At 38.2% G+C, this 11,953-nt stretch overlaps 1 protein-coding gene across 1 annotated transcript in view; it reads right to left on the bottom strand.

The window, feature by feature from the left end:
• TIPRL (TOR signaling pathway regulator) overlaps positions 1–10,274 on the bottom strand; it is an 18,000-nt gene extending 7,726 nt beyond the window's left edge. Inside the window, exons 1-4 of the mRNA XM_004688457.2 lie at positions 9,928–10,274; positions 6,939–7,118; positions 6,180–6,279; positions 1,181–1,312 (exon numbers count right to left, since the gene is read on the bottom strand). Coding sequence (XP_004688514.1) covers positions 1,181–1,312; positions 6,180–6,279; positions 6,939–7,118; positions 9,928–10,031 — 516 coding nt within the window. The 5' untranslated portion in view covers positions 10,032–10,274. The remainder of the gene's footprint in view (positions 1–1,180; positions 1,313–6,179; positions 6,280–6,938; positions 7,119–9,927) is intronic.
• Between the last annotated feature and the right edge of the window lie 1,679 nt (positions 10,275–11,953).

Genomic DNA, 11,953 nt, shown 5'->3' with positions numbered 1-11,953 from the left:
TAAATGACAAAAGATGTTGGGGGAGACTTATACATGACCAAAGGAGTAAGAAAACAATTATCTAATACTAGAATGATACATATGGGTTTTCAAAGAAAACTGTGACTAGTTTCCCAACCTCAGCTAAGCTAACCTTTAGAATCTTGTCTATAAAAGACTAAATGATTCCTTTAAAATTCATTACAATTCCAAAATACGGTTTCTACAGAAAAATTTGGCTTTAAAACAAATGTATTTTGTTTTTATATGATTGTTTCATTCTTTATTATGGTTTAAATCATAACAGCCACAATGTGCTTCAAGAACCAATCTTTTTGATAAATCTTGTAAGTACTATAATTGAGGGGTTTAAGAAAGTATTTATAGGAATGTGAAAAAGGAATATTTAATTGTGCTTTGGGAAGCTATGGAAGGCCTTATAAAGGAGGTGACATTTTAATTGCTTTTAGGGGTTAAGCTACTTAATAAAATTTCAGTTGAAGTTTCTTCTGCAAAGTGAGAATTCCAATCACAACCTAAAAGCAAGCAAATAGGAATAGCTACTAATGGCCTGTTTATTATTCTTTAAAGCATCTTTCACCAATAACAGTGATAGAAAAGAATACAGAAGAAGGGAATTTACACTTGTCCTTTCTATTTTCCACTTCTGTGCTGAAAAGTGAAATTAAGTTAAAAGTACACATGGAGCACTTTTCAAAATGACATCCACTATGCCATCTGCATAATGATTTTCATGCAAATTCTCCACCCATAACATGGTATGAAGGGGCTGGAGTCATTTTATCCCCTGTAACAACTACAAAAAGATTGATATGAGCTTTTGGCATTAATCCAGATGCTTCAAACCAGCTATACAGCTCTAGAACTTCTCCAGAGAGTTCAAGGACTAAGACTGGTGGCCACTGAGGGAGAAGAATAGGAACAGGCGAAGGGGAGCATGTGTGGGCTAGAGCTCGACTTTTGAAGTAATAAGCAAACAAACCACAAAATAGTCAGCCAGGTCTAATTAAAAATTGCTTTGTTAACACAAAACTAATTTTATAATGACATTAGTAAGGTGCATGTTAGACTAACTAAAATTTATATGACATCATGTTGATGGGAGGTAAATTGTACTAAGTCTGACCAAAGGTAAGACTAGAAGGAAGAAGTTAATTTTAAACAAAATCATAATACTCACAATTTTCACACTCAGGCTCGAAACTCCATGATCGTGAAGTTCATCTTCAAACAGGAGAACTTCTTCAAAAAACTTAATCTGTTCTCTGGTTTTCAATTTCTCTGTATCTATATGATCTGTTGTAGGTACAACCTGAAAGAAAAAAAAAATCATTAATGAGCACATTAAAAATTTCAAGAAATACAGGAAAACAGTTTTCCTACTTGTCATTTTCTCCATAGAGCACAGGGCTCTAAATTTGGGTGTTATCAGTAGACAAAAAAAGACAAGATATGTGCCTTACATCTGAAAAGCTGAAGCTACTGCAGAAGTTGATATAACTTCACCCAAAATAAAGTAAAAAGTTCATAGGCTTTCATATACACCAAATTTAAATCAAGTGTTCTACTAAGATAATCATTTATGCTAAATCACCCTCTGAGAGATTTAAGAAACTTCCCACACCAAACCCCAACAGTAGCAAGTAGCACTAAAGTATGTTTTGTGATACCACTCTTTACTACAGCTTCATACATTCATGTCTATTTTTTTGACATGGTGATATCATAATTAAATACAATGACTGTCACATCATAGGTGCCCAGTAAGTGGTAGCTATTATTTTGCTTAGTAGCCATGATTAGATCTTCTGATTTATGGAAAGAATAAAGAAATGGCCTGTATTTTGAGGTAGTGAGATAATTAGAAGAATATAATAAATGATGTTCAAGCTATTGCACAGATTTGGGGGGCAAAGGCCCTAAGGAAGTATCACGTGATGTGATGGAAAAAATTATAAGTAGTTTGTATATGATTCCCAGAGGTAAAAAAAATGTTCTTCCACTATCATTTACAGGTAATACTTCAGCCCTCTGAATATTACTCCAAAAGATGTCTGGAGCAGACATAACACCACATGTGAAGGTGAAAGCTTAGGGGGAGAAGGGGTGCAGAGGGAAGGAAGGAGGTAGGGCGGCACTGACAGATTTCTGATCTATTTAAAATAAAAGTTGGTGCCTCTAGGACTGCCTTAGAGCATAAAACGTTAGTTAATGTTTAATAAAAACAATTTCTAAATTCCTTTTAGTTCAAAGGAAGGTATTTGAAAAGTCCTACTTATAGATATTTCTAACTTACAAAAAATTAATTGATGCTAAAAGGAATTTACTTATTAGGAAATGGTTACTTCACTAATATTTCATACTATCTTAGCAAGAAGTCAAAGTAAGTATGTCAGTATTGTCATTTACTTATGCTTATAAAATATCTGAAGACAAAAAAAAACAGTTAAGTAAAACACAGATTAGGGGTATTCATTATATTTATCTTATCTATACTATCTTCTTTATTTGCAAGGATAGTTAAGCTTTAAGCTTTTTAATCTTAGCCTACAGTGTTCCTCAACTCCACTTATCTCTTCCCCTAACCCAGGCATCCAAAACAAAGGGTGGGGGGGCAGGTGTGAAGGGAGAACCTAAACTAAACTTAAAACACAGTGAACAAACTGTTATAAAATAAAATAAAATAAAAACACAATGAACAACTTTTGGCCTCCAAAGTTGTCAGAATAAGTAAACTAGAAAAATTGTCCTGCTAAAGACAATTTTAAAAGCTATGTGCAAAACAGAAACTTCTTTATCACATCAAATGATCAAGGCACTGAAGAATTAGTGCACTAATATCTGGAGGACAGGAGGCCCCAAAATGAAAGTGAGCCTGTGAATGGCAGCTGGGGCCTTGAGGCATCAGACAGCAGCTGATCCTGAGGTGAAGCTGGATTGTGCCAGCTTTTGCTCCCATCACTGCTTAGTGCTCACCAGAGGTGGGTAATGTGGGAGAATTCCCTGCTCCGCCTCCTAATTTGGGGAAGACACCCTGAAGTGCTACACTGCTTTCACAGTTTCTTATACTGCAGGCCCAGTAAACTTCAAACTCTGGCGCTAGAATAAATGAGCAGTTAGCAAACGAGACCAGTTGCCAAATGGAGCCTAATGTTTTTGAATGGACAGCCAATGAAGGATCTTTTTTCTATTCTTTAAGTGACTGGGAAAATGTTTTTAAATATATTTTATCACACATGAAATTTTATGAAATTCAATTTTCCATATATATGAATAAAATTTTACTAAAGCCTAGCCATATTCATACTTGTCTATGGCTGCTTCCAATGACATCATCAGAGTTGAGTAGTTGGAACATCAAATTCATGGCCCTCAAAGTCTAAAGTATTTACTATCCACTCTCCTTCACAGAAAAAGTTTGCAGACCTAGTCCTTGACTATAAAAGCCTTCAAGTGCCTGTTGGAAATAAACAAAAATCTCTTCTAGATGAAAATTTCCTGGGATTCAAACAAAAATACAGAGGAGTATCAGGAGCCTCGGTACCATAAGCCAGAAGCAAGAGAAATAACAAAACTTATTAATCAAAGGTGCCAGAGATCCCAGATATTGAAGATATAAGCCCCAAGCTGTAAGCCAAGGAACACTGGTTTCAAGGACACAGAACCTAAGACTGAAAATTTCAAAGGATATTGGGAAATTTTTTTTTAAAGAATGATTGTGCTGAGGAATGGCCCTGCAGGGGCTGTTCACAATGTGTTTCTTATCCTGGGTAGCTACATTTCACAATTTGTTAAACAATAACTTCATGTTATATGAACTTTTCTGTTTAGTTATTTCACAATGTTGTAAAGTTTAAAAAAAACAGAAACTACAAACATTCTAAGTTCTTACAAGAAAAATAGATCCTACTCATATCTTTCAAATGAACCCTCCCTGACATCAGATGAAAGTTTAAAATAAGGAAATTACTGGACATGAATACTTCTTAATAGGTCATATAATGTTACCTAACAGAAAATGCTAAGAGCTCCATGTTAAATTTCCTTTTGAAAAGGTACTGAGAAACCACTGAACACAGCCCCCCATCAACTCAAAATCACAAATTTATGAGCCAAAGAAAGGCTTTTGACATTCTTACATTCAGTATAAAATATATTTTCTACACAGACACATATTTCTTATATACATCAGTATTTTTGAGATGCATTGAAGAAGAACTAGAGAATTAAAGAGTTTAAAATCACAACAGTATCATGGATTTAAAAAAAAAGGTCTTATGTATTACAAAAGTGAAATGCAAAAACTCTCTATGAACACAATCTGTACATAGTCAACCTGCTTAAACAATAAGCTACAGCATTAGACTCATGTTGTTGCTACTATGTAGTTAAGAGATTCATACCTTAAGATACTGAACCCCTTTTTTCATCTACAAAATGAGGATAATAATGCCTATGAGGATATTTTGAAGGTTAAGCTACAAGCTCTAACAATTTTGCCTGGAAAACGGTCGCTCAGTTTTTTAAGACAATAAAGGAACATATTTGTTAACTCTTTTCAGACCTTCAAACAATAAAAATGTAGACAATATATCTAATTTTATTCTTCACTTTTCAATATTAACTTAGTTCTTTTGACATGTGAGATATAATGTAATAGCATCTGTCATTTATTGAGATATTCTCTCTAGTGGACAGCATACTAAATACCTTACATATATTATCTACTACCTCACAACTGTTATCTCAAATTTCCCAAAACAAGAAACAAGGTTTAGCAAAATTAAAACTTTTCCAAGCTGTTAAGTGGTAGTGTTAGGATTTGAACCCCACCAAAGCCTGAGTTCATTAGCAATGGTGAGATCAGATAACCACATTGTTACTTGTCATCTATACCTAACCCAGGTTACATTACAGGCTTAGTGTAAGCAACAGGCTTACACTCTCAGAGTGTACTAGATACATGTTTTTCTTTTTTTTTTAAGATTTAAGAACTGGGGTACAGACCAGAGGTGCAGGAACAGTGAGAAGATTCACCAAAGAAAGAGCGGGGAGCAGAACAGGCAGAGCTATGAAGTATACTGCTGAGGGGAGCAGCGGCCAGGTCAGGAGAGGTCTGCCACACCATGTAGGTCACCTCCCTGGCTGGGGATCAAACTGGCGGTGAAGTGGTTGCAGAAAGCTTCATGGTGATTTAACCCATTGCGCCACCAGGGAAGGCCCTCTACTATTTTTAATATAAATCATTTACATAGTAATAACTGCATTTAATATTATAGAATATGATATTTAGAGACACAATCTAAGCCAAATTTGCATCATTTCTGTCACACTTTAAGATCTCAAAATTCAGATAAGTGCCTAATCTCAGACCTAGCAATACCCCTTTTATTTTTTAAAGATTGATTTATTTATGCACACAGAACTGGGGTACAGAGGTGCAGGGGTTGAGCAGATTCACCAGAGACAGAGTAAGGTGCAGAACAGGCAGATTGACTAAATTACACTGCTGAGGGGAGCAGCAGGTAAGACAGGAGAGGCCTGCCATGCCATGTGGGTTACCTCCCTTGCCAGGGATCGAACTAGTGCTGCTGTGGACAGCTTCATAGTGCTGCACTTTAACCCCTTGCACCACTAGGGAAGGCCCACAATACCCGCTTCTTAGTGTTATTGACCATGAAGTGAATCTCTTAAGCACATATCCAAGTTTGGCCACAAAATAGATATATTTGTTTCCCCAATTTACAAATAAGATTCACATAAATTGGGTAACTTGCCTGAAGTCATAACAGGTTCACACATAGAGCAGGAAGAACAAAATCTAAGTTGTATAACTAAAAATCCAAATTGCTCACATAACTGTTTATCTGTAAGATTGTAAGCTACTAATCGACAGTTCTTTCTAAATCACACTAACAACAAATGTACATTTTAATACTTCTTGATGATGATAACAATATTAAGGCAATCTGCCATTGTTATCAGCCAGTTTAAGAATAAAAATGGTCCACCATGGCTCTCCTTTTATTTTCTGCTGATAAGCAATAGCATCCCTCACATTAGGTTCTGAAATACCCCACAATAGGAAATAAGTAGGATGAAAGAAGTAACAAAAAATAACCCATCCCTACAAAGTCCTTGTTTAAATTGTTCAAGAAAATAAAAACCACAAAATTTACCTTTAACTTTAGTGACTCTCCAAGTAACGTTCCCTTATAATCTGTTGTATACGTCCAATCATATGGCTTAATAACCTCTTTGGAGTGTTCACCCTCCGTCCTTGAATACCAAAATGAGAAGTATCAGACTTAGTAATATAAAATATAAAACATCTATAGTCATATAACACATCAAATTACATCCTACAGATAACTCTACTAAATACATATTCTTGTCATGATGTACAAATAGATTTTTCTTACAATTTCTGGTACATTTATTATTATTTAACCTGTTATGTGGTGATGGAGTCCAATTAGTCTGTACTCTGCTTAAGGCCATGGACTAAAGGTTAATACTCTGCGTCCTCCAAGGACCTAGTACTTATTAGACACAAAATAAAGAAATGCTGATTTGATTATCAAAGAAAACATACTGTTTTTGATTTTAAAGTTTCTCAAATTTTCAATGGATGTCATAAGAAAACATTTCTCTTTAAAACAGGAATATTTAAAACAGCATATTGCCTCTTCATACAGTATACTGCCTCTTCATTGAAGGTTCAGAAAAGTAAACCCTACCAAGTTCAGCTCAAGGGCAATTCTATTTAGCCATTCAAGAGATAGGATCACTATCCTCCATTTTATGAATAAGAAAAATTAGAATAATCCAACTACCAAGTTTACAAATACTAGCCTTTTGTTCTAATAAAATACACATCATGAAATTACTTTCAACTCATTTCTTTTATGTTAATCCATAACTGCCAAGATTCTCACCTGCTTTCCTGCCACTCTTCAGCACAGGCTACTTTAAGCATTCCTTGGTAGTTGTTTACACATCTTAATGCATCTCTAGCATTGAACTCAATCCCAAAGCCAGAGCCATGTTGGATTCTTAAAACGTTGTCTCCAAACATCATTTCAGGAAGAGATGGCATATGCAATTCATCAGCTAACCTGTATGTAACCAAAAGTTGGATAAGATTATTTTATATCATCCTTGGTACTTTTATTTGTTCCCACCATAATTCTTCCCACATAACTGAATTAAGTAATATAAAATTTGATAAAATAAACATATTTATAAAGTCTAAAAACGCTTTCAGCATCCATTCTTTCCATGTGTATCTTTATAACATTGTACTAATAATGAGCTAAACAAGACAGATGATAAACAAATACAGAAATACATACTATAACATCAGTGATAAGTGATTTACAAAAAACAAAGTAAGGTAAGGGGGGCATTATTTAAAGTAGGATAATCAAAGATTGCTTCTATGATCATGACATTTGAGCCTCAAAACTACCTTCCCAGCCAAGAACTCCAGACCTTTTCCTGTGACAGCAGGTAGATAGTTTTATACATACTTAGAGAGCATTTGGCCAGCCTCACTAGAAAAGTAAGTTATATTAGACAACTATAAAGCTAGGACAACAACTAATAATCCAAATGTTTTATTGGCCTGTATATTTGTTATGTATTTGAAGTAGTTGGGAGGCCCACAACACTGGGCATCCAGGACCATGTCGCACCAGCTGGCGGGAGCTCTGTATTGTCCCCACAAGTGGGGTATGGGTTCTACAGTTGACCTGGACCCTTTTAGGAGGCTGTGTTAAGTTAATATCATTCTTATGAACCAGTCAGTTACAACAAGGGCTTTCAATTTAGAGATGAAAGTTCTGTTTCTTAACCAAAAGGAAATTATCTTTTGGTTGTCAGAATTCCTAAATCTTAGAAAACTGTACCCAATATAGCCATGCTTAACTGAATAGTGATCAATTAAACTTATTCTGATCTCTCTCCTCAGATGCCTGAATTATAGTCAAATGAAGCAAAGACCAAGAGACGTGGCAGGAAACAGAAGCCATCAGGTAGAGCGGAGGGAAGAGTGAAAAGTGACCAGAGGAACAACATGGATGAACCTTAGGACATCATGCCAAATGAAGTCAGTGACAATACTACATGATTATTTTAGATAAAATTTAGCTTTATTGATTTTAATATTTTAGATAAATACTCAAAAGTAACAGACTCAGAGAGTGGGATGGTAGTTTCCAAGGGCTGGTTGGGCAAGAGTCAAAACATTTCCGTCAATCATTTTGAATAAACGCTAATGATCGGTTATACACAATTGTCCCTATAACCAAAAGTGTTGTACACTGTACTTTAAGACAGAGTGGCTTAACCCATTTCTAATGTCAAACTTCAATTTTAACAAATAGGATTACCATTTATAACATATGAAGACAAGAACCCTCTATAGGATTAGGGCTCTTTAATATCCATTATTAGCCTTAAATAGCCATTAAAAGTTTTCTTAATCCAACATTTATTTAGCAGCCTGAAGGTTTTTAGACCCTAAGGCAATACAACAAAAGTTAGGGTAGGTGAGGGTAAGCCTCTCTTATCAGAAGAAAGGACTAAGTATATCAGGTAGATTTCCTTAGAAATAATAAGATTTATTTTTGAAATAAAGAGATTATAGGTCCAGAATTAAAACTCTCCATGTTTTAAAACTCTCCATCTATCCAGCATCTTTTAAAAAGTTTATAAGTTATATGGGCAACCCTGATTTGAAGCAGCCTGCTTTATATACAGAATAATTATAGATGGTGCAACATGTAACAGAGAAAAACCCAAAGAGTAATCAATCAGTGAGTGGTGTAACCATGGGTGGTTGTTTTTTGTTTGTTTGTTTGGTTTTTTCTTTTCAGTATTTTCCTTATGGAGTGTACAGTAATGTTACTTTCTTTTAGAAAGTTAAACACCCTTTCATCGCTTACCTCTCTTCCCCTGCCTAAACCCTGTGCTCCCTAGAGTCCATCTCACCAGCTCTTTCCTTTTCTTCTGATGACCTTAATCCGCTGTCAAGTCTCCAGTTATCAACTTTAAACTGAGGATTCTTAAATCTCAACCCACAGACAAGTGGTCTTTCAGCTCCAAGATAAATTTATTTAAAAGCTGACTACATCTCCACTTTATGACCCATACACAAGTCACATTTCAACAAATTATAAACTCCCTCCATCAAACATTTGCCCCTAACCTGCTCCATCTCCTGTGTGTCTCACCTTGTTGAATAACAATATTTTCCATGCAATAGCCCAAGTCAAAAGTCCTGCCATCAGTAGTTTTTCCTTTCCCCTCCTATCAACTGGCCATCAAATCTCCACTCCTGCATTCTCCCTTTCTAAGGATATCAAACTGCCCAGGCGTAAATACCTGCATCAAACAGTTGTAACTGTATTATAATTGTCTTGTCTCTAGAGATGGTGAATTCTTGGAGGCAGAGGCTGTCTTTCATGTTCAGTATCTGGTGCAGCACCTGATTTGCTGCCTTGCTGATTTGCAGCACCATACCTGCCTGCCTACCTGCCTGCCTGCCTACCTACCTACCTACCCACCCATCCATCCACCTACCTACCCACCCACATGCATACATATGTCATAGCCACATACACAGAAACCGGTCTAAATGGGGCGCAGATTGGGGCAGGTAGGACCTACAGCGAGCGGAAAGCCTGCCAGAACTGTCAGGCTCGACTCAAATGCGGGGGAGTGACAGTTTCGCTGAGGCCGAGTCCAGCCAACACCAACCGAAGGACTGGAGGTGGCGAAAAGATCGTTCACTGCTGTTGTCATTCACAGATCCCGGCCCGAGCCTCCGTCCCACGGATGGGAAGGGGTTGCGCGGGGCTCGTCCGGCCTCCCGCCCAGGCCCAGCCACTGGCCCGCGCCCCGACCCGTGCCCTGGAACCTCACTTCTCTACATCCGCTGACTTCATGATATGAGTTTTAGCCGCCGTCAGCTTCCAGGGCCCGAAGGAGAAGTCCTGGTGGCTGCTCTGGAAGCCGTGGATCATCATGGCCGCGGCGGGACCCGGGTGAACCACAGGAAGGAGGCGGGAGCGGCGGCTGCAGCGGCAGCGGCGGGGGGCACCGGTTCCTCCGCCTCCCTCCGGCCCGGCGCCCTCGCCTTCAGAGCCGTTACCATTCCCAGCCCCGCCCCGCCCCCTGCCGGCCAACCCACGACAAGGACCCTCCTTTCCGCCTTCTTCTCCGCCCCTTTGCGTTTTACTTCCGAGACCAGTTGCTAATGTTGCGTGACCTACGTCTAGCGTCACGACGCGCCGGAAAGAGGAGAGGCGAAACGCTCGGGGGCGGGACTTCAGTTGCAGGGGGTGTGGTTAAGGGCGCACCGCCCCCCGAGCTCGACAGGTGACGTCATCTCGGAGGTTTAGGCGGACCGCCAGCAGTGGAAAAGTCAAGTCCGACCTCCTAGCGTGTAGTCTGCAAGTGCTTGTAGAGAGGAAATGCTCGACGTTTTTCTGTTGAGGCACAACAGAGTTTAGAAGGTCCGGCACCGAGTGCGGTATGATTTAGAAGTATATTTCTAGTCCCTACTAAGACGGACTAATATCAGAAATGTCATCCTTCGGATATTGCAGGACTTTCCTGGTCTGTTACTTTTATCTGGAATAATGAACATACTAGAGACCTGATGCTAAAACCGCTTTTGCAACGCTGTGTATGTATCGTTGCGTACAGAATGAGTACAGAAGCCACTTAACCAATAATTTTGTTTCAGTTGCCGCAAAATGAGATGGCTTGATATTAACAAATATCCCAAATCTGTCTTTCCAGCCTTTCCAACTACCTGTTAGCACTCTTGCTAGTTTGCCTGAAACTGTACTCTCTTGCTAGTTTATTGCCTGAAATAGTCATACTGAAGCCTATCACATCTCAGATCAACTTAGAATCTCTTAAAATTGCATTCTCCAGCTCCGGTGTCTTGCATAGTCCTGGTATGATCTGGTTTGCACTTGATCCATCTTCAAAAGACTTTTCCACAACAATGAAGCTGTACTTAATAATTTCCCCATGAACCAATATGTTATTTAAGTTCACATCACATACCTGGTATCACTGTCCATTCATACACCCAAAGGAATATCCAAATCGGAGTGCCTGTTATTTGCCAAGCATTTGTTTTATTTCAAAATAACACACCCATTCTTGTGACAGAGACCAACAATGAAAGAATTCTAAGACTTGATGTCAGTGATATAAAACAGAATTCCTTAAGATATATGTTATCCCTGTGCAGTTTTATCTAAACTCCCTTCCTTCCATATGTGAAATTATATACAATGTACATAGAAAATTAATACTATATTTGTATGACTGGGGGATATTTCTGAATGAATGAGCTTGATCCTTAAAAAAAGGTCTAGTTCGGGCCCTCCCTGGTGGCGCAGCGATTAAAGCGCAGCACTAAGAAGCTTAGGCCACTTCCCCATGAGTTCGATCCCCGCCTGCCCCTGCAGGAGATCCACATGGTGCAGCAGACCTCTCCTGACCTGCCCACTGCTCCTCTCAGCAGTGTACTCCCTTGATTTGTCTGTTCTGCTCCCCACTCTGTCTCTGGTGAATCCTCTCACCCTCCGCATCTCTGGCCTGTACCCCAGTTCTGTACGAATAAATAAATAAATCTTTAAAAAAAAAAGGTCTAGTTCATATCTAAATACTACATCATTTATGATTCTATGGACATGTCTGTTCTATCCCAGAATAAGTCCTTTCTATACTGTAGAATAGAATGCAGAAAAATTAATCTTAAGAATGTTTTCCTTATCAATACAGATTGGCAAAATGTTGCAAATTGCTGTTTATCGAGTTCTGGATTTGATTTTGCAACTTGTTCTCTAGAACTGCTAGGAATAGGTATGGCTAGGGATCTAGAAGCAATGAGAAAAACGAGTTGTGGGGCACAGAGTGAACCGTCACC

This window comes from Condylura cristata, unplaced genomic scaffold (genome assembly GCF_000260355.1).
Source record: "Condylura cristata isolate star-nosed mole 26May11 unplaced genomic scaffold, ConCri1.0 scaffold00024, whole genome shotgun sequence".
Taxonomy (NCBI): domain Eukaryota; kingdom Metazoa; phylum Chordata; class Mammalia; order Eulipotyphla; family Talpidae; genus Condylura; species Condylura cristata.
This window is presented reverse-complemented; position numbering and strand designations above follow the sequence as displayed.